This window comes from Triticum aestivum, chromosome 6A, assembly GCF_018294505.1.
Source record: "Triticum aestivum cultivar Chinese Spring chromosome 6A, IWGSC CS RefSeq v2.1, whole genome shotgun sequence".
NCBI lineage: Eukaryota > Viridiplantae > Streptophyta > Magnoliopsida > Poales > Poaceae > Triticum > Triticum aestivum.
In genome coordinates, this window is record NC_057809.1 from 528,028,279 (window position 1) to 528,052,350 (window position 24,072).

General features: G+C 44.7%; 2 protein-coding genes across 2 annotated transcripts; one reads left to right on the forward strand and one right to left on the reverse strand.

Moving 5' to 3' along the window:
• The first annotated feature begins 15,825 nt into the window (after positions 1-15,825).
• Positions 15,826-18,061, forward strand: LOC123130918 (protein TIFY 7). Its single transcript, XM_044550708.1, has 6 exons — positions 15,826-16,299; positions 16,375-16,484; positions 16,611-16,683; positions 16,786-16,972; positions 17,060-17,123; positions 17,425-18,061. The coding sequence occupies exons 1-6, from the start codon at positions 15,925-15,927 to the stop codon at positions 17,606-17,608; spliced, it is 993 nt and encodes a 330-aa protein (XP_044406643.1). The 5' UTR covers positions 15,826-15,924; the 3' UTR covers positions 17,609-18,061.
• Positions 18,062-19,367: 1,306 nt separating this feature from the next.
• Positions 19,368-22,274, reverse strand: LOC123128296 (ADP-ribosylation factor-like protein 8c). Its single transcript, XM_044548264.1, has 6 exons — positions 21,981-22,274; positions 21,051-21,132; positions 20,932-20,964; positions 20,720-20,841; positions 19,794-19,955; positions 19,368-19,705 (listed from the first exon to the last, which is right to left on the reverse strand). The coding sequence occupies exons 1-6, from the start codon at positions 22,016-22,018 to the stop codon at positions 19,588-19,590; spliced, it is 555 nt and encodes a 184-aa protein (XP_044404199.1). The 5' UTR covers positions 22,019-22,274; the 3' UTR covers positions 19,368-19,587.
• Between the last annotated feature and the right edge of the window lie 1,798 nt (positions 22,275-24,072).

Here is a 24,072-nt window from a genome sequence, read left to right on the forward strand (position 1 = left end):
AGATGCATGCTGGATAGCGGTCGATGTGTGGAGTAATAGTAGTAGATGCAGAATTATTTCAGTCTACTTAACATGGATGTGATGCCTATATTCATAATCATTGCCTAGATATTCTCATAATTATGCGCTCTTCTATCAATTGATCGGCAGTAATTTGTTCACCCACCGTAATACATGTTATCATGAGAGAAGCGACTAGTGAAACCTATGGCCCCCGGGTCTCTTTCTTATTATATTGCATCTCTTTTATTATCGCATCTCGTTTACTGTTTTGCAATCTTTACTTTCCAATCTATACAACAAAAATGCCAAAAATATTTATCTTACTATCTTTATCAGTTCTCACTTTCGCAAGTGATCGTGATGGGATTGACAACCCCTTTATCGCATTGGTTGCGAGGTTTCTGATTGTTTGTGTAGGTACTAGGTGACTTGCGTGTTATCTCCTACTGAATTGATACCTTGGTTCTCAAAAACTGAGGGAAATACTTACACTACTTTGCTGCATCACCCGTTCCTCTTCAAGGGAAAACCAACGCATGCTCAAGAGGTAGCATGGGCCTTATGGGCGAAGAGGGGAAACGCACCAGCCACAACGGGCTGGCGCCCCCCCCCCCATATGGGCCAGCCAAGGTGGAGAAGGAAAGGGGAAGGAGGAAAGGAAAGAAAAGGGAATATGATTCCCCCTTCCTTTCCCCCTCCCCCTCTTTCCTTCTCCCTCCGGCAAATATGGCAGGGGGCGCGGCCAAGGGGAGACCCCAAGTAGGATTTGGCCTACTTGGGCGCCTCCTGGTAGCCCCCTCTCCCTCCCATGTATATATATGTGGGGGCGCCCTAGCACATCCCAGACAATTATTTAGCTGTGTGCGGCGCCCCCCTCCATCGTTTACTTCCCCGGTCATATTTTCGTAGTGCTTAGGCGAAGCCCTGCGAGGATCACTTCACCATCACCGTCACCACGCCGTCGTGCTGACGGAATTCGTCTACTATATCGATGTCTTGCTGGATCAAGAAGGCGAGGGACGTCACCGAGCTAAACGTGTGCAGAACGGGGATGTGCCATGTGTTCGGTACTTGATCGGTTGAAGCATGAAGAAGTTTGACTACATCAAGTGTGTTATGAAACGCTTCCGCTTACGGTCTATGAGAGTACGTAGACACCCCCCCCCCCCTCGTTTCTATGCATCTCCATGGATAGATCATTGTGTGTGCATAGAAAGTTTTTTTGTTTTCCGTGCAACGATTCCCAACAGATAGAAGTAGTTGTACCTGTACGTGGTTCTCATCAGTGGGCTCGCCATATTGTAATGACAATATATATATTTTTCAATGTCGAAAAAGGTTTTAAAAAGGGCTCTAGATCAAATGTTTATATATGTAATGAAAAAATGGTCGTTCTATGTTTATATTTAATCATTTTTTATTTATTTTTGCAAGGATATAAACATAGACATTTTATTCTGCACCAATTATGATAGTATGGTCTTCCTACCTCGTCTTGCTCTTGGGCAAACAAAAAGGCAACTGGGTGTTTTCGACTCTCGGCTGTGCCGTCGTCGGTTCCCCTCGTCTTCGATGGCCTTGAGGCCATGGAAGTAAAGGTGGATTCTCGTCCTGCTGGTGGGAGGGATTCTACTTTGTTTTTCTTATACTTTCGTGTCTGTTTAGGATTTGTGTCGAGCTCAAGGCGGCAAGGTGGCGGCGGTGACCTCAAGACAGGATAATACCATTCACTCCTAGTCCTTGTTTCAGTAGCGCTTGTAGCAACGACGGGGGGCTCGTGAAGGTTTGGTCTTGGCAGACTCGGTTTATGCAGGTACAATGGGTGCATGTGCGCTAGTACAAGCGGCAGGATGGCGCTCCGGTTGGTTGCTCTGGTGTTGATATGGGGGTTGGCAAGTTGCCTGGTTGGTGACCATGACTCAATGCTTGGCCTCCCTTCTTTTTCTTCAACTATGGAACGAGGGTGGATGTGAGGCGGTGCTCAAATCTCGAGCGAGTGATGTTCTCTGATTCCAATGTCTTTTTTTGAATTGTTTGGATTGCTTACCACATGTTTCATGTGGTCTCTGATTCCAATGTCAACTTTGATTTTGGAGGGCCGGTCCCTTAGGGATGAAGTGTCGATGACTTCTCGTCTGCCACAATAACAGTTTTGGACGGTGCTAGCACGGAGCAGTTGTGGCAGCCCACAATCCACTCATTCTGGAGGTCGAAGGTGGTGGTGGAATCCCAGGGCTCTCTTCTATTTTTTTACTTTTCACAGAATGTTTCCGTAGTCCTTGAATCTTAATATAGTTTGCCTTTTCTGCAAAATAAGAAATATAAATATCTTACATTTCCGAAACAAAAAGGCAGGAAAACTCGGCAAGTAAACGTTGCAAGGAAAAGCAGCAAAAAAGGCTGAGGGAACATGTTCGTAGAATAGATGTTTATGCATTGAGAAAAAAATGATTCATATATATAAATATATGTTCATGATACCACACATTAAACGTTCACATACTTAAAATAAATTTTCATTATTGTCCAAAAATTTAAAAACATAGAGAAAGGAAAATAATAATAATAATAATAATAATAATAATAATAATAATACAAAAATGTGAAAAATGTAAAAGAATTGACAAAAGAACGAAGCATGGGCCGCATTAGCATCCAAATTTTCTTTCAGGCAATTTTTGAGGAGAATAAGGTTTGCTGCAAGAATTGTATGGTTCATGAAGATCTAGAACAAAAACCAAACGAATGAAATAAAAGAACAAAGTATTTCATATTCTATGCTCAATGTGTAGAATGGTTATCTTTTTCTATTCTTCGCTTGGAGAGGGACCATGATGGGCCGTCCTAATCAATAGCTTCGGCGTCAACGCCACATAGCGGCGGTTTTCTTTCTTTTATTTTCTTCGGTTTTCATGCAGTGTTCTTCTTTTCCTTGAGTTTTGTTTTCTTTCTTCAGGTGTCTATCCTGTTTTTATCATTTTATTTTTCTGGTTTACTTACAGTCTATATATTTGGTATATTCATTAGCATTTTTTATGTTTGTGAAAATTTTCTAAAAAATCACAAATATTTATTAAATTCTCCAGAATAGTTGGAATTCAAAATTTATAATTGTTTTTCTAAATTGAATATTTTACTTTTAACATTTTAAATGGTGTGAGAAATCGGGTCTGGTTTTTCCTGAAGCGGAGGGAACTAATGGGCAAAGACAGTTTTCCATCTGGAAGAAGCAAACAAGTATTGGATCGGGCTTGTTTTTCTAGGCACCGCGAAGGCCCGGATCCTTTTTCGCCACATTAGCGCCGGTTATATGCTATTTCGCCAACCGGCGCCCCCCTTACACTAGGTGTAGTAACGGGCCGGCCCATATTCCATCCATTTTGTTTTCTTTTTCTATTTTCTTCCACCTAAGTTTTCTATGTTTTTTACTTTTTGTTATTTATTTTCCATTTATCAATTTTTAAAAATTTGAAGATTATTTCAAATTTATGAAATTTTCTAAAATTTATGAATCTTTTTAAACTTCATGGACTTTTTCCAATTTTTTCTTGAACTTTTTTCAGTTTCTACTAACTTTCTAGTATACTTTTTTCAAATCCGTGAATTGTTTCATTTAGTGATTTTTTTAAAATCCAAGTTTTTTTCAACTCCATCAACTTTTTCAATTGTCACGCTCAAGTATTGCATGGGTATTGTGTAGTGCATGGTGTTGCGTAATCAAAGTAACTTGATTTGCTTTGGGTTGGTTTATGATAAGATTGCCATTATGCAATGAAGACCAAGTAATGTTATGTTTCGAATATGAACTTGACATCCTTTCTAAAGCAACGGCGATGGAAACATTGATTGAACATCGATCATGAAAAGCAAGGGTGTATTTACTAGCATGTTTTAGTGTTACTTGCCTACTATTAGTTTTGGACTATTGCATTGCATCCTATTCTTTTGAGTTAAAAATAAATTATGTCAAGTTGATCATGTTTATGTAAGATAACATTCAGAATCAAAAGTTATTTATTTATCATCTACGTGCTTGGGGCCAGTGGGGATTAAACCTGGGGATGCTAATACATCTCAAATGTGTCTACAATTTTTCCTTCTTTCATGCTATATTTATATCTTAATTGCATCACTTTGGCGTAATGTTTATCAATTTTATTGTACTAACCTATTTATCAAGTGCCTACCACCATTTGCTATTTTCATGTTATTTGGAGTTTTCAAAAAATCATCGCTTCGGGAGCTAGAAAAAATTGGAACAAAAATATCTCGAAGTTCTGGATCGAGATGAAGTCAGGGGAGCCAAGAGCCAGTAGAGTGGTCCATGTGGGACCCACACAACTAGGCCCCTAGTCATGCCATTTGGTCGGGTGGGCCCCACGGGGCACCTCTCCACCGCCTCTTTCTTTTGTCTCCTTTATATTGACCCGAAACCATCAGAAGGGCACCTCTCTAGTCATGCCATGAGATCTTGACGCGAACATATTGAACAATATAATAGGAAAATAGAGATTGAGATTATAGGTTGCGTAGTTCAAGTGGGGGTAATTTCTCGTATTATAAGTCTTGGTGAAATTATATCAGGTGAATTAGTCGAATTTGCATAAGTTACTAGGGGTATTGCTCTGAATTTGGAATCCAAAAATGTTGGGATTATATTAATGGGCAATGGGTTGATGATAAAAGAGGGAAGTTTTGTAAAAACAACAAGAAGAATTACTCGATTACCCGTGAGTGAGGCTTACTTGGATCGTGTTGTAAATCCTATGGATAAACCTATTGGCAAAATTATAGCTTCCGAAGGTACTCTCTTGGGGGGGGGGGCCTTTACTAGAGCCATCTTCATCATCTTTGCTACCACCATGCCTATGTGTTAGTAGTCCTCCTTGGACTATGCGTGCATAACAATGGCTAGATTACAATATTTCTACCTTGTTCTTCAATACAATGATCATATGAGCTACCCTATGGAGATGGAAACCAGAAGACAAAAAAGACATCGCAATGCCTTCCCCTCCACAGGATGCCACTGCCAAGAATAAGCACTACTCATGCAGGACCAGAGAATGTGACGATCTACGTCATCCTCCAACATGTTGACACCACTCCAAGGAAGGACACCAACATGGTGAAAGCCGATGAACCATTATTCCCATCGTCGATGCCACAACTTCACTAGCAACGAAAAATCCGAATACCCTACGAGACACGGACTAGGACTATCAGATCCGGGGTTTCCCCATCCTTCCACTGCTACAATGGCTGGCGGAGACCAGAGAAACCTACGGCGTCGACCGGTCGAGGAGAAAATCTAGGCACCTCTTATTAAGCAACCTAATTGCAAACGGTGGTGTCTAGGTTTCACAATATTCTATTATCTCGAAAACCTTTATTGCACTAGGAATAGATTGAATTACTTAGAACATATCCAGTAGTTCCCCTATAAAGCATCCCAATACGGGGTTATTTGGTGTATTGCTTTAGCAGATCCCGATGACTCACCCCAATATCTCTCTCCCCCCCTGCTCCCTCCCTCCTCTCTCTCTCTCTCTCAGAGCAACCAACCGGAGCATATCCAAGTGGAGCTGAGGAGGCACAGAGGGCACGACGACCATATGATGTCGATGGCATATGGACAAGAAATTTCTATTGGATGGTTGTCAGCACTAATTGAGAAATTATCGGAAGGATGCAACTCCTCTTCAGTTGGGACTATTTTTTTAATGATTATCGATAATTTATTGGAGGAAGGATACCCGGTTTGAGGATGTTTATTTTGTCCAACTCCCCTATAATATACAAATTTTTTGGATAAAGGGGAACTTCTTGAAATGCTCTTGGGCCTGCAACAAGTTATTATTATACTTCTACTCCACCAGCTAGCCAGAATCTCATTGCAGATGCACTTCGGGAGTTTCTCCACATGGTGGAGCGGACGACCATCATTCCGCTTGAGGAGGGATCGGTCAATGTATTGATATAAATGTGGGAGGATGACTACTGCTTCTCAGCTTTGGATGGACTACAAAGCTCTCTTTGACAGTCGTGTGGCGGCACCAGGAGCAGATCAGGTTTGGCATTCGCGTGCACCTTCGACCTGTAAGATGTTTGCTTGGCTAGCCCTGTATGATAGATGTTGGACGGCTGGCCGATTGTTGTGTCGGGGCCTATCGCATCCACAGGCATGCCCCTTCTGTGATCAGGAGCCTGAGTCTATGCGATATATCTTGCTGGGATGTGTGTTTACTCGGCAGGTTTGGCACGCAATCTTGGGGCATGGGGGCTTGGGCATTGGATGCCTGCACCTGAGGAGGAGTTTCTTCAGTGGCATTCTTCCAAGAGCATAGGTACGTCGATGGACAGAGATGCTTGGACGGACATCATTGTTGGGGAACGCGGTAATTTCAAAAAAAAATCCTATGCACTCGCAAGATCATGGCGATGCATAGCAATGAGAGGGGAGAGTGCTGTCCACGTACCCTCGTAGACCGTAAGCGGAAGCTTTATGAAAACACGGTTGATGTAGTTGTACATCTTCATGATCGACTGGTCCTAGTACCGAAAGTACGGCACCTCCGCGATCTGCACACGTTCGGCTCGGTGACGTCCCACGAACTCTCAATCCAGCTGAGTGTCGAGGGAGAGCTTCATCAGCACGATGGCGTGATGACAGTCATGATGATGCTATCGAAACAGGGCTTCGCCTAAGCACCGCTACGATATGACCGAGGTGGATTTTGGTGGAGGGGGGCACCGCACACGGCTAAGGGATCAATGATCAACTTGTGTGTCTATTGGGTGCCCCCCTCCCCCGTATATAAAGGAGTGGAGGAGGGGGCGGGTCGGCCCTCTATGGCATGCCATGTGGGAGTCCTACTCCCTCCAGGAGTAGGATTCCCCCCCCCCCCTTCCCTAGTTGGACTAGGAGAGAAGGAAGGAGGAGAGAGCGAGCAAGGAAAGGGGGGCGCTCCCCCCTTCCTAGCCCAATTCGGACCAGAGGGGAAGGGGGCGTGCGGCCAGCCCTGGCTGCCTCTCTCTCTCTCCACTAAAGACCATTAGGGCCCATATACTCCCCGGGGGGTTCCGGAACCCCCCCCCCCCCCCCGTACTCCAGTATATGCCCGAACTCACTCGGAACCTTTCCAATGTCTAAACATAGGCTTCCAATAGATCGATCTTTATGTCTTGACCATTTCGAGACTCCTCGTCATGCCCGTGATCACATCTGGGACTCTAAACAACCTTCGGTTCATCAAAACTCATAAACTCATAATACCAATCATCACCGAACGTTAAGCGTGCGGACCCTACGGGTTCAAGAACTATGTAGACATGACCGAGACATTTCTCCGGTTAATAACCAATAGCGGAACCTGGATGTTCATATTAGCTCCCACATATTCTACAAAGATCTTTATCGGTCAAACTGCATAACGATATACGTTATTCCCTTTGTCATCGGTATGTTACTTGCCCGAGATTCGATCGTCGGTACCTCAATACCTAGTTCAATCTCGTTACCGGCAAGTCTCTTTACTCGTTTCGTGATGCATCATCCCGCAACTAACTCATTAGTCACATTGCTTGCAAGGCTTATAGTGATGTGCATTACCGATAGGGCCCAGAGATACCTCTCCGATACTCGGAGTGACAAATCCTAATCTCGATCTATGCCAACCCAACAAACACCATCGGAGACACCTGTAGAGCACCTTTATAATCACCCAGTTATGTTGTGACGTTTGGTAGCACACAAAGTGTTCCTCCGGTATTCGGGAGTTGCATAATCTCATAGTGAAAGGAACATGTATAAGTCATGATGTAAGCAATAGCAATAAAACTAAATGATCATTTATGCTAAGCTAACGGATTAGTCTTGTCCATCACGTCATTCTCTAATGATGTGATCCCGTTCATCAAATGACAACACATGTCTATGGTCAGGAAACTTAACCATCTTTGATTAACGAGCTAGTCAAGTACAGGCATACTAGGGACACTCTGTTTTGTCTATGTATTCGCACATGACCTAAGTTTCCGGTTAATACAATTCTAGCATGAATAATAAACATTTATCATGATATAAGGAAATTTAAATAAAAACTTTATTATTGCCTCTAGGGCATATTTCCTTCAGTCTCCCACTTGCACTAGAGTCAATAATCTAGTTCACATCGTGATGTGATTTAACACCAATAGTTCACATCTTTATGTGATTAGTTCACATCTCCATGTGACTAATACCCAAAGGGTTTACTAGTCAATAATCTAGTTCACCTCGCTATGTGATTAATACCCAAAGAGTGATCATGTTTTGCTTGTGAGAGAAGTTTAGTCTACGGGTCTGCAACATTCAGATCCGTATATATTTCGCAAATTTCTATGTCTACAATACTCTGCACGGAGCTACTCTAGCTAATTGCTCCCACTTTCAATATGTATCTAGATCAAGACTGAGAGTCATCTGGATCGATGTAAAAAGCTTGCATCGATGTAACTCTTTATGATGAACTCTTTTATCACCTCCATAACCGAGAAATACTTCCTTAGTCCTCTAAGGATAATTTTGACCGCTATCCAGTGATCTACTCCTAGATCACTATTGTACTCCCTTGCCAAAATCATGCTAAGGTATACAATAGGACTGGTACACAGCATAGCATACTTTATAGAACCTATGACTGAGGCATAGGGAATGACTTTTCATTCGCTTTCTATTTTTTGCTGTGGTTGGGTTTTTGAGTCTTTACTCAACTTCACACCTTGCAACGTAGGCAAGAACTCCTTCTTTGACTGTTCCATTTTGAACTACTTCAAAATCTTGTCAAGGTATGTACTCATTGAAAAATCTTATCAAGCGTCTTGATCTATCTCTATAGATATTGATGCTCAATGTGTAAGCAGCTTCATCGAGGTCTTTCTTTAAAAAATTCATATGCAAGTATCCTTTTATGCTATCCAGAAATTCAGTACCATTTCCGATCAACAATATGTCATCCACATATAATATCAGAAATGCTACAGAGCTCCCACTCACTTTCTTGTAAATACAGGCTTCACTGCAAGTCTGTATAAAACCATATGCTTTGATCACTTTATCAAAGCATATATTCCAACTCCGAGATGCTTGCACCAGTCCATAGATGGATCGCTGGAGCTTGCACACTCTGTTAGCACCTTTAGGATCGACAAAAACCTTCTGGTTGCATCATATACAACTCTTCTTTAAGAAATCCATTAAGGAACGCAGTTTTGACATCCATTTGCCAGATTTCATAAAATATGGCAATTGCTAACATGATTTGGACAGACTTAAGCATCGCTACGAGTGAGAAAATCTCATTGTAGTCAACATCTTGAACTTGTCAAAAACCTTTTGCAACAATTTGAGCTTTGTAGATAGTAACACTACTATCAGCGTCCGTCTTCCTCTTGAAAATCCATTTATTCTTAATGGCTCGCCGATCATCGAGCAAGTCAATCAAAGTCCATACTTTATTCTAATACATGGATCCCATCTCAGATTTCATGGCTTCAAGCCATTTTGCGGAATCTGGGCTCATCATCGCTTCCTCATAGTTCATAGGTTCGTCATGGTCAAGTAACATGACCTCCAGAACAAGATTACCATACCACTCTGGTGCGGAACGTATTCTGGTTGACCTATGAGATTCGATAGTAACTTGATCAGAAGTTTCATGATCATCATCATTAACTTCCTCACTAATTGGTGTAGGAATCACTAGAACTGATTTCTATGATGAACTAATTTCCAATTCGGGAGAAGGTACAATTACCTTATCAAGTTCTACATTCCTCCCACTCACTTCTTTCGAGAGAAACTTCTTCTCTAGAAAGGATCCACTCTTAGCAATAAAGATCTTGCCTTTCGGATATGTGATAGAAGGTGTCCCCAATAGTTTATTTTCGGTATCCTATGAAGACGCACCTCTCCGATTTGGGTTTGAGCTTATCAGGTTGAAACTTTTTCACATAAGCATCGCAACCCCAAACTTTAAGAAACGATAGCTTAGTTTTCTTGCTAAACCACAGTTCATACGGTGTCATCTCAACGGATTTTTAGATGGTGCCCTATCTAACGTGAATGTAGCTATCTCTAATGCATAACCCCAAAACGATAGTGGTAAATCGGTAAGAGACATCATAGATTGCACTATATCCAATAAAGCATGGCTATGACGCTCGGACACACCATTATGTTGTGGTGTTCCAGGTGGCATGAATTTGTGAAACTATTCCACATTGTTTTAGTTGAAGACCAAACTCGTAACTCAAATATTCGTCTCTACGATCAGATCGTAGAAACTTTATTTTCTTGTTACGATGATTTTCCACTTCACTCTGAAATTCTTTGAACTTTTCAAATGTTTCGGACTTATGTTTCATAAGTAGATAAATCATCTGTGAAGGTCAGAAAATAACGATACCCGCCGCGAGCCTCAGCACTCATCGAACTGCATACATCAGTATGTATTATTTCCAGTAAGTCAGTTGCTCGCTCCATTATTCCGGAGAACGGAGTCTTAGTCATCTTGCCCATGAGGCATGGTTCGCAAGCATCAAGTGATTCATAATCAAGTGATTCCAAAAGTCCATCAGCATGGAGTTTCTTCATGCGCTTTACACCAATATGACCTAAACGGCAGTGCCACAAATAAGTTGCACTATCATTATTAACTTTACATATTATGGCTTCAATATTATGAATATGAGTATCACTACGATCAAGATTCAGTAAACCATTTACATTGGATGTAAGACCATAGAAGGTTTTATTCATGTAAACAAAACAACAATTATTCGTTGACTTAAATGAATAATCGTATCGCAATAAACATGATCCAATCATATTCATGCTCAACGCAAACACCAAATAACATTTATTTTAGGTTCAACACTAATCCCGAAGGTAAAGGGAGTGTGCGATGGTGATCTTATCAACTTTGGAATCACTTCCAACACACATCATCACCTCGCCCTTAACTAGTCTCTGTTTATTTTTGCAACTCCCGTTTCACTCTTAGCAACTGAACTAGTATCAAATACCGAGGGGTTTGCTATAAACACTAGTAAAGTACACATCAATAACATGTATATAAAATATACCTTTGTTCACTTTGCCATCCTTCTTATCCTCCAAGTATCTAGGGTAGTTCCACTTCCAGTGACCATTTCCTTTGCAGTAGAAGCACTTAGTTTCAGGCTTGGGTCTAGCTTTGGGCTTCTTCATGGGAGTGGAAACTTGCTTGCCATTCTTCTTGAAGTTCCCTTTCTTTCCCTTGCCCTTTTTATTTGAAACTAGTGGTCTTGTCAACCATCAACACTTGATGCTTTTCTTGATTTCTACCTTCGCCAATTTCAGCATCGCAAAGAGCTCAGGGAATTGTTTTTGTCATCCCTTGCATATTATAGTTCATCACGAAGTTCTAGTAACTTGGTGATAGTGACTAGAGAACTTTATCAATTACTATTTTATCTGGAAGATTAACTCCCACTTGATTCAAGCAATTGTAGTACCCAGACAATCTGAGCACATGCTCACTGGCTGAGCTATTCTCCTCCATCTTGTAGGCAAGGTACTATCAGAGGTCTCGTACCTCTCGACACGGGCATGAGTATGAAATACCAATTTCAACTCTTAGAACATCTTATATGTTTCGTGACATTTCAAAACATTTTTGAAGTCCCGGTTCTAAGTTGTAAAGCATGGTGCACTAAACTATCAAGTAGTCATCATACCGAGCTTTGCCAAACGTTCATAACGTCTACATGTGCTCCTGCAATAGGTCTGTCACCTAGTGGTGCATCAAGGACATAATTCTTCTGTGCAGCAATGAGGATAATCCTCAAATCACGGACCCAGTCCGCATCATTGCTACTATCATCTTTCAACTTATTTTTCTCTAGGAACATATCAAAAATAGACGGGGAGCTACATCGCAAGCTATTGATCTACAACATAGATATGAAAAACTATCAGGACTAAGTTCATGATAAATTAAGTTCAATTAATCATATTACTTAAGAACTCCCACTTAGATAGACATCCCTCTAATCATCTAAGTGATCACATGATCCATATCAACTAAACCATGTCCGATCATCACGTGAGATGGAGTAGTTTTCAATGGTGAACATCACTATGTTGATCATATCTACTATATGATTCACGCTCGACCTTTCGGTCTCAGTGTTCCGAGGCCATATCTGCATATGCTAGGCTCGTCAAGTTTAACCCGAGTATTCTACATATGCAAAACTGGCTTGCACCCTTTGTATGTGAACGTAGAGCTTATCACACCCGATCATCACGTGGTGTCTCGACACGACGAACTGTCGCAACGATGCATACTCAGGGAGAACACTTATACCTTAAAATTTAGTGAGAGATCATCTTATAATGCTACCATTGAAGTAAGCAAAAATAAGATGCATAAAATATAAACATCATATGCAATCAAAATATGTGACATGATATGGTCATCATCATCTTGTGCCTTTGATCTCCATCTCCAAAACACCGTCATGATCTCTATCGTCACCGGCATGACACCATGATCTCCATCATCTCGATCTCTATCAACGTGTCATCACATGGTCGTCTCACCAACTATTGCTATCGCATAGCGATAAAGTAAAGCAATTATATGGCGCTTGCATATTATGCAATAAAGAGACAACCATAAGGCTCATGCCAGTTGTCGATAACTCCGTTACAAAACATGATCATCTCATACAATAAAATTTAGCATCATGTCTTGACCATATCACATCACAACATGCCCTGAAAAAACAAGTTAGCCGTCCTCTACTTTGTTGTTGCATGTTTTACGTGGCTGCTACGGGCTGAGCAAGAACCGTTCTTACCTACGCATCAAAAAACCACAACGCGGTATAGTGATTGCTTTTTGATCTTCAGAAATAACCCTGTTCATTGAATCCTATTCAACTAAAGATGAAGAAACAGACACCCACTAGCCACCTATGTGCGAAGCACGTCGGTAGAACCAGTCTTGCGTAAGCGTACGCGTAATGTCGGTCTGAGCCGCTTCATCCAACAATATCGTTGAATCAAGAATCAACTAGTGACGGGAAGCAATATGTATATACCCACGCCCACAACTCCTTTGTGTTCTACTCGTGCATATAACATCTACGCATAGACCTGGCTCGGATGCCACTGTTGGGGAACGCAGTAATTTCAAAAAAAAATCTACGCACATGCAAGATCATGGTGATGCATAGCAACGAGAGGGGGGAGTGTTGTCCATGTACCCTCGTAGACCGTAAGCGGAAGCGTTACGAAAACGCGGTTGATGTAGTCGTACGTCTTCACGATCGACCGATCCTAGTACCGAAAGTACGGCACCTCCGCGATCTGCACACGTTCGGCTCGGTGACGTCCCATGAACTCTTGATCCAGCTGAGTGTCGAGGGAGAGCTTCGTTAGCACGATGGCGTGATGACGGTGATGATGATGCTACCGGAACAGGGATTTGCCTAAGCACCGCTACGATATGACCGAGGTGGATTATGGTGGAGGGGGCACCGCACACGGCTAAGGGATCAATGATCAACTTGTGTGTCTATGGGGTGCCCCCCTCCCTCGTATATAAAGGAGTGGAGGAGGGGGGAGGGCCGGCCCTCTATGGCGCGCACTGGAGGAGTCCTACTCCCTCCGGGAGTAGGATTCCCGCCCCCTCCCTAGTTGGACTAGGAGATAAGGAAGGGGGAGAGAGGGAGGAAGGAAAGGGCCCCCCCCCTTCCTAGTCCAATTCGAACCAGAGGGGGAGGGGGCGCGCGGCCTGCCCTGTCAGCTGCCTCTCTCTCTCTCTCCACTAAAGCCCATTAGGGCCCATATACTCCCCGGGGGGTCCCGGTAACCCACCCACCCCCCGGTACTCCGGTATATGCCGGAACTCACTCGAAACCTTTCCGATGTCCAAACATAGGCTTCCAAATATATCGATCTTTATGTCTCGACCATTTCGAGACTCCTCGTCATGCTCGTGATCACATCCGGGACTCTGAACAACCTTCGGTTCATCAAAACATATAAACTCATAATACCGATCGTCACCGAACGTTAAGCGTGCGGACCCTACGGGTTCGAGAACTATCTAGACATGACCAAGACATGTCTCCGGTCAATAACCAATAGCGGAACCTGGATGTTCATATTGGCTCCCACATATTCTATGAAGATCTTTATCGGTCAAACCGCATAACGATATACATTGTTCCCTTTGTCATCGGTATGCTACTTGCCCGAGATTCGATTGTCGGTATCTCAATACCTAGTTCAATCTCGTTATCGGTAAGTCTCTTTACTCGTTCCGTAATGAACCATCCCGCAACTAACTCATTAGTCACATTGCTTGCAAGGCTTATAGTGATGTGCATTACCGAGAGGGCCCAGAGATACCTCTCCGATACTCGGAGTGACAAATCATAATCTCGATCTATGCCAACCCAACAAACACCATCGGAGACACCTGTAGAGCACCTTTATAATCACCCAGTTACGTTGTGACGTTTGGTCGCACACAAAGTGTTCCTTCGGTATTCGGGAGTTGCATAATCTCATAGCCAGAGGAACATGTATAAGTCATGATGAAAGCAATAGCAATAAAACTAAATGATCATTTATGCTAAGCTAACGGATGGGTCTTGTCCATCACATCATTCTCTAATGATGTGATCCCGTTCATCAAATGACAACGCATGTCTATGGTCAGGAAACTTAATCATCTTTGATTAACGAGCTAGTCAAGTAGAGACATACTAGGGACACTCTGTTTTGTCTATGTATTCACACATGTACTAAGTTTCATGTTAATACAATTTTAGCATGAATAATAAACATTTATCATGATATAAGGAAATATAAATAACAACGTTATTATTCCGCTTGAGGAGGGATCGGTTAATGCACTGATATAAATGTGGGAGGATGACTACTGCTTCTCAGCTTTGGATGGCCTACAAAGCTCTCTTTGACAGCTGCGAGGCGGCACCAAGAGCAGATCAGGTTTGGCATTCGCGTGCACCTTCGATCAGTAAGATGTTTGCTTGGCTAGCCCTGTAAGATTGTTGTGTCGGGGCCTATCGCATCCACAGGCATGCCCCTTCTATGATCAGGAGCCTGAGTCTCTGCGACATATCTTGCTGGGATGTGTGTTTGCTCGGCAGGTTTGGCACGCAGTCTTGGGGCATGGGGGCTTGGGCATTGGATGCCTGCACCTGAGGAGGAGTTACTTCAGTGGCGGTCTTTCAAGAGCATAGGTACGTAGATGGACAGAGGTGCTTGGACCGATATCATTCTGGTCACTTGTACCATTTGGATGCATGAGAATGTGTGGTCTTCAATATGGCTACCCCGATAGTGAGCGTAGTGCTGCAACGAATCCACAACGAGGGATGCAACTAGAGTACTACATCACTGTTTAGCGATAGGTGTTTTGGGTAACTTTCCATGCAAGTGGACAAGTCGAGCGGTAGTGAGTAGCCCGCATGCCGTTTTCTTTTCTTGGCCTCCATGCATATGTGCATGCACTGCGTTATAGCCCTTGTGCCGTCATAACTCGCGGTTCTCGATTTTCCTTCTATGAGCATGATACGTCTCCCAGGACGGACGTATCCTTGAAAAAAATATTTACCAACAATTGTATCATTTTTTATATAACACAAACAACTTATAATCCTGATTCTTGTTATGAGATATAAAGTGCTTATTAATGGAATAGACTAACACGGAGAGATTATGTTGGTTAACGTGAGGAGTGCTTGGAGATCTTTGTAGCGACACCACCTGCCGTGCTTCCCGGCCGGCACCGCGCATGCAGCTCACGCGCTGAGGTTTCTCGGCCGGTGTGGTGTCGTCATCCTTGCGCTATATGCATGCATGCTCTTAAAAAAAGCTACATGCACGGGCGTATATTTGCACCCGCATCACAATTTAGAGGAGCCTCCCCGGACCGATCTGCTCGCCTCGCGCAGAATTTTCATCCACCCGCGCAAGGCAGATTGAGAACGACGACCGGCGACGACGCAGGCGCGTGCGTGTTCGTCTTCCCCGATCGAGCCGTAGCGCGGATGGAGATGGACTTTCTGGGCCCACGATCGGCGCCGCGGCATGCGATGCCGCTCGTGGCGCGACGCGATGCCGAGGACGACGGCGAGCCCTGGCGTCTCGCTTCACCGGCACACTTCGCGTACCCGGACGTGCGCGCGGCGGCGGCTCATCGCCACCACCCGACGGCGCCGTCGTACCAGGTCCATCCGTCCGTTTACTTTGCCGATCTGCCTGCCTGACCCATCTCTCACACGCCGGGTTGTTTGACGTTTCAGATGCACGCGCCGCCGCCGCTGCATCCCCAGGCCTTCCCGTGCGCCATTCCCGCCTCGTCCCTGCAAGGCCCGCAGGTAGTCCACCGTGCTGCGTACTCGCCTGATCGGAGGTACGTGATCGACGCCACCCTTTAATCCGCCAAAAGATCCGGTGCGGTTTACGCCCACCGGCGCGGCCGCGGCCGGGGGAGATGCAAGATCGGGAGGTAAATCGTTGGTTTCGAGTGTCAAAACAGGTGCTCCGCCGCGCAGCTGACGATATTCTACGCAGGTTCAGTCCATGTGTTCGACAACGTGACGAAGGAAAAGGTAAATCTTTCTCACAGCAACTCTGTCGACGATCTTGACTTCCACCGAAGCAAATGTGATGTGACCGCGCATTGCTGAGGATGTTGGGGATGTGCTGCGCAGGCCGAGCAGATCACGTTCATGGCCGCGAAGGCAGCTCAAGCAGGCCGCAGCCCTCCCCTTCGTCGGGCGCTGCGGCAATCGGAATCTGCTCCGGTCCCCGACGAGAGAAAGCAGATGCCATTGGCGAGAGCTTGCAGCGATCCTGTGCACCCTTCGCCACAGGCATTTTTCATGCTGCCGCATAGAGGTTGCTACCTGTTCAAGTTATAGTATATGCTTAGATTCATTTTTGCCTTGAACTGACGTGGTGTTTCTCCTGCTGCTGCTGCTGCAGATGTTCCGCTGGCCAGGAGTGCGTCCCTTGCCCGCTTCCTCGAGAGACGCAAGCGAAAGGAAAGGTACTGATGGTTGGCCCTAGCTCTACCTTGCTAACTGGGGCTAGCAGGATTTGAACTGGCTTCTACTAGTAGCTAGTGAAATATTTGTGATCGAAACATGAAAATTCAACTTCTGCTACGAAACACAACTCTACAAAAGAGAAATAACAACAGACGAATCAAATTCGGTTGTGAGTAACGCCTATTAACAACATCGTCTATCGATGCAAAATTTGTTATTTTTGTACATTCATATTAAAGTGTAGGTTTGGAATCTTGAGACATATGACAAATCTGAAGAACTCCCCTTTGCTTCTTACAGGACAGCAAATGCAGCAACGCCTTACTCTCGCAGGGAGATATCCCCTGGTAGCGTGGACACTTTCCGCATGGTCTCGCCAGGAAGCACAACACTATCCGGCAACACCGAACTGTCATGGTTCTTCGGAGATGAAAAGCTGGGAAGCCGCGACGAGGAGGCGCTGGACACGGAGCTCAAGATGTAGCCGGTGCACAAGCCCTCGCGCCAAGCGTCCCTCAATAATCGAGCCCGAATTTTGGATCAAGTTGGGTAGACGGTTGGGCTGATGACAAACAAAACCTTTTGGTGCGTTGGGCGGCAAGATCTTAGCGTAGCCTTCTTCTTCTTCTTTTGGTTTTGCTTTTCGGGTTCGGCGAGGATGTTTGCTCACAGTTTCTCTTGAAACTGAAAACACAATCATCGCCCTTTTCGGCTTTTTTGATTTACGGGCTTCTTCGGATTGTTGCTCAATCTGATTAAGAATCCTGTAGTTTTGGCCGGTGAAAGTTTTTTGTTTTCTTTAATTCTTTTCTTCCGTTTGAAACGCCAGCTGAGTTGATGTATCTCATAACTGTTAACACTACTGCTGACTGCAATGAACAATTTGTGGTCGTCGTTTTTTCATGCCAGAATGAATCTGATGATCTTGGGTGAGCAATATTGGCATCATGGCCCTAGTGGCCTACACTGGTTTCAGTCGATGAAATTGGGGGCGAACCCTCTACTTTTGACGCGTAGGGGTTCGTCCCCAATTTCATGTTGTTGCAAAGCTGATTATCAGGTTAGTTCACTATTTCAAGGTTCCTCCCTTATCTGATTGCTTCTACTAAAAAGGGTCGCGCTACGCATCGGATGGTAGATGAATTGGAAATATCAACCGCTTCCTGCACCATTGGATTGAGTCACAAATAGCCGTCGGATCTTCCCATAAGGTGTGTCACAAATTGCAACAAGGTGGATGTTGTGTGGGTCGCTCTACAACAGCTGCTTTGTTGCATAACCATCGAGGTGTTATTTTTGCCCAAAACAGAAACTCTATTGTGTTCCAATATAGATCTTGCTGCAGAAACATTTGCAACAGTGGTGGTGTTGTGGCATTATTTTTTTCTGTTTTTTCATCTTCACCTTTTTTGCAACATATATGCTCTTGCGGTAAACAATGTTGCGGAGGGCTTCTGCAATGTTGTAGGAATTTATGTCATGTGTCACCTTTTCTTGCAACATAAACTATGTTGCAGCGGGGGCTTCAGCAACATGAATGATGTTGCAGGAATTTATGTCATGAACAGAGAAAGGGAAACTAGGTAGAAAAATGAAAACTGGACGAGAGCTGTAGAGATGGCACGAAGGAGATAAAGCGGTGGCAGGCCCCACAGGGACACGCGTCACGCAAGATAGTTTTTTTTTTTTAAGGAAAGCAGTCATTCTATTTTAAACATAAAGCGGAATGTCATCAGATACAACATCGAGAATGAACTCAGGAGGCACTCCTACCCACACCTGACAACATTCCTCCCCGACCCCAACTCTAGCCAACTTGTGAGCGACCGAGGTCGCAGAGCGGCGAGCCCATGCCACCTTGAAGTCCATGAACTCCCGAAGCGAGGTCTTAATTTCTTCAACCCACGGACCAACTGACGACAAATTCCTTTCAGGGCTTAGGATTATCTTCACCAGTCTGGCAATCAAGATAGTTGAAGGGTCTCGTTTCCCTACTAAAAAGGGCTACAATTTTAGACAGAGAAAACAACACGACGGGATTTTGATGTTTCCAGTTGCTAAACTATGTTGTGTTGTTCTTACTTTGCTGTTGCTGAACTATGATGTGTTGTGCTTATTCATATTCTACTGGGAAAAATTAAGCACAAAGTAGGTCAAATAAACACTAAAAAAGGGAAAGGCTTACTAAGGAGAACTCAAGGGCAAAGAACTAGGCCTAAGAGATAAGAATGACACGCATGATCTGCACACAAAAGAACAATCAAAGATTTACGGAATTTACAGATCATTACAGATTTTGAGGCCCAAGTGTCAAACTCCATACTGCGCCTCAGTGACACCCAAGATGTATCATAGATTACAAGGCTGTCACCTTTTACCTTCCCCTTCCACATCATGAGAACGAAGATGTGCAAACTAAATTCATCTCGGCACACATGAAGGGGGCACAAACACACAGCGACCCTAATTTGCAGTCTTGGAATGCTTGATGAGCCAATCAATGACAACATCTATGTTCACCGAGTCCTTGCAAGAGATCATGTAGCAGCAAACTTCACGGTCCTTTATAGATTCCAGACCTCTGAAAACAGAAAGGGGAGGCACCTCAGTTGAAATATCATTAAGAAATAAGGTACAATATCCTATATGAAAACAGGATTTTTACTCACAGTTGATCAACTAATGCCGGCTTAGAAAGTGCCTCTGACTTGTCAATTTTGTTGCCAAGGATAAGTAAGGGGATCCCAGATAAAGATTGTTTTGTCAGCAGGTCATGCAATTCACTTTTAGCAATCGGAACGCTATCCCGGTCAGCAGCATCGACAACGTATCTGCCATTAAATGATCAAGTTAACACATTAGTGACTCCATATTTAGTATCAGCTAAGGTAGAGATACAAAAGAAAATTGGTAACAACAAAAAAGGTCATGATAAATGCATGAATAACGCCCATATGAGAGAGAACAAAAATTATCACTAGACAATTTTTCTTTCAAGGAGGAGGTTACACCTCCAGCCATTTCTAGCGAAAATATATGATGTATCTACATAACTGAGCTCCTTGGACAAAGCGTCAACTCAGCAGTCTACAATTATTCTACAGTTAAGCAGTCGAAATTAGTAGTTTGAAAGAACTAGGAATGTTCCATGTCTGACTCTAATGGTCCTCGCAGAAGTATATTAAGCAAATAGGTTTGGACTGGCTAAGAAATAAACCGAGCATATCATAAACTAGCATTATACATACTGTACTATCTCCTTCGAGCATACCAAGGATTACCTTTTGAAATGGATGTTATTTATTGCATATTGGCATACAAATCATATTATCACAAAATTGAGTTTTCAGATGTGCAAAATATGAGAAGGGGAGCCTTGGCGCAGTGGTAAAGCTGCTGCCTTGTGACCATGAGGTCATGGGTTCAAGTCCTGCAAACAGCCTCTTACAGAAATGTAGGGAAAGGCTGCGTACTATAGACCCAAAGTGGTCGGACCCTTCCCTGGACCCTGCGCAAGCGGGAGCTACATGCACCAGGTTGCCCTTTTTTTTTAGATGTGCAAAATATGAGATCTCTGAGAAGCAAGGGACATTACAAAATAGCAGTAACTCCACGACAGTAGCGCTCCCACATAGTCCGGAATCTACGTTGCCCTCCAAGATCCCAAAGTTTAATTGTGACATTTCCCTTGGTGACTTTCCGCATATTAAAGCCTACCTGTTTTCAGAAGATGAACATCCTTAGTTCAGGTCACTTAGATAACCGAGATAGTTCAAAATATCCATCAAGAAGCAGTGATATACATACAGTTGGAATCATGTCCTCGCTGTAGCCACCGGTCTGAGAAGCATAGCAGCCATGAATGAATATCAGGACAACAAAGAAAAAAATGATGCATAGCTTAAGTTGTATGAGTTGATGCGTACAGCAATTGAATTGACTAGAGATGTCTTCCCAGCATTCTGAAGGCCAACCAGGGAGAGCTCCATCTCCTGCTTAAAGAACAAGCTGAAACAAAAAATGTTACTGCCATGAGTTAATTTGATTTGATTGGTCATCCTTCAAAGACAACTCGGTATTATTATTGGCACATCTTCAGGTTTTATGATTGGTAGAGTAAGGATACTCATATGGCATAGAGCCATACGACTAAACTGGGTAGTAAAACTTGATCTCAATCTGATTCACCAACACGACCTGGACAAACCTAACTGACAATTAAGAACATCAAGAACAACAGCGAAGATTACTCAGGATTGGATCCTAACATTAAAACTGCAAACATCCACGCTCACCCTATAACCTTTAGCGTAGCAAATTCAACCCAAATGAGTAGTTCCAGCAATTTCTTCTCACAAAGGGAGCTTCGACAACTCCAATCTCCATAAGGCCAGGACAACATTCTTTTTTAACAACACAGGCCCTAATTGGCTTCAAATCAAATTGCAATGAATTGTGGAACACTCTTCAAAGGCACGCTTCTTAAAAACAGTAGTATCAGGTTCAAAATTACCCCCTTTACGCTTCAGAGACCCTAACTACATCAGTGTCTGTTAAGATATTACCACAAGCTTATACTAGGTCAGTAAACCAAAGGCTGCCTTCTAAATGCGTATGCTCTGCATTAGCTTGATCTAACGTGGATCTAACTGCGCAGAGCACAGACCCCCGACCCAGCCGCACCATCCAGCCGCGCAGGCAATTCCGATCCATCCAAACCTATCCCGCAAAAACCCATACCAGTAGCGCTCAAATCGAATCGAAGGGGGAACTGGAATTCTGCCGGGAGGGGGGCCGCCCCGTCTGAACCGCGAAAACATCGAGTGAAAGGGAAGGGGGGAGAGGTGGACGGGAACCTTCGGAGCCAGTTGAGGAGCGAGTCCCAGAGCCCCATGGCGCCTTCTGTCGCAGCTCGGGGCCGTCGCCTGTGCGCCTGCCGGATCTATCGAGGAGGGAATCCGCGGTTGCCGATTGGGGAGGAGGAGGAAGGAAGACGAGGACGAGACGACAGGAGACGTGCGTTGGCTGCAGAGACGGACACCGTACGAGCATCCGTGTCACGGGCGGTAAGCGGCACAGCGGCGTGCACGAATAATCCGAACCTGAATCCAGAGACGTCGTCTTGGACTTTTTTGGCCGTGGATTCGTGTGGCACGACTCTTTTTGGCCGTAGGATATATATACTCGTCAATGAATACAATATATGGTAAAAAAAGAATTGAACGGTAATACTTGTCACATTTATATGAAACAAAGATTAAGCTACTAGACACCGACCTGACAAAACTGAAAAATAACATAACGTTAGCCTTGACACAAAGAAAACATCAAACAAGATTTAAAATTACAATCAAGACCGAAGAGTTCCCTGAGCTTGACATCAACGCCCGTCACATACCTCCGGCACGACCATAACAGCCATCAAAATGAACAAATAACGGACCGAATTTGACGCGACTCCATCGCTGATATTCAATTTTGCGGACCTTCAAGGTGACTCACCAAAGGTGAGACTATTACCGTTGAACGAATAGGTAACACCATGGACATGCCATCAAACTCCAGATCTAGTACCCCGCACAATTAAGACATCAGAGGAGGAAATTGTACCTACCAACCACGAACCATGAACCTAGCACACGATCCACCATCTTTCATATGTCGTCGATGCAAAACCACAATCTGCATCTAGAAGCCACTCTACAACATCCAAAGAAACACGAGGGCGCAGAGCTTGCTCATGGGCTCTCCGTCGGGTGACCGTCCCCGGCGACGTCTTCCAATGTCCTTCCCCCGGCGTCCTCTGTTGCCGCCAGGACCAGATCTGGAATCACCAAGACGCCCTCTCTCTTCTTCCCCTCAAAGGCCTACCCCCGCGATGGTTGCGTCGATGTCTGCTTCCACGTCTGTGACGGCCCAATGCGCTCGCTACGGCCTTCCTTGCAGCCCGCAAGGCAGACCGACCGTTCAGGGACGCTTCACCTCACGCAAGCTCCCCTGCACGCCAACGGTGCCGGCCAGTCAGCCTCCGCCGCCAACCGTCCACGTCCTCCTTACCAGCGCCACTTTTGGTTGGATGGCGGCGCCCTCCGGCCTCCTCTGCTCGTCGCCAAGCACCTAACCTCCTCTGCTCGCCCGCATGGCGGTTTGACCAGGACATCCGGCCCCGCTGTCGCAGCCAAGTTTGCATCCTGAGGACGAAACTGTTGAGGTGTCGGAGACCACTTCCGAGCCGTTGGCAGTGCTACCCTGCCACGACGGCGGCCGCCCGCCTGCTGCCCTGTTGAGCTCCATCACTCTTTTTCTCCATTGTGGATGCTGACTTGCTCATTAGGGCAGATGCAACTTGTGTGGGGCTCGCAAAGGAGGTTGCGGGCTGGAAGCTCGTCTAGTCCATGCGTGCGTGGTTGGAGCCTCCGTCACTTTGTTTTCATGCCTTAGCAGTGTCCCCATCCGCCCGTGTGGCTCAGAAATGGGTGCTTTCGTCGCTTTGAAAAAGGCCATGGGCAGTCGGATGCACGGATCTGATCTGGTGTAACCCATGCTTCCGCTCGAGACATCGTGCATGGGATGGCTACAAGCCGGCACCACCGCCGCATGCTCCATGTTTTGCTCGGTCGCTAGCTCATTATTGGGCTTCGATTATTGCGCCTCCACCAACATCAGAGATCCATGAGGCACTGTCCAACATGAAGACTCTTCACTGGGATTCCTTGCATTCCTTGTTGATTGCTTCGGCTTCCATCCCGAAGGATGTGATGCTTCAGTCTGCTCTTGCAGTGCACACAGAGCTGCTGGGCTCCGATCTTCGCTACATGACTTCCTCGGGTAGAGGAGGCAATTAAGCCACTTCGCGAGGTCACTGACTCCTTGTAGGGTTGGTTGGTGCGTGTTGGGAGTTTTCTGGAGCGCACGGAGGTTGCTCTCCAAAGGCTCCCTGTTGCATTG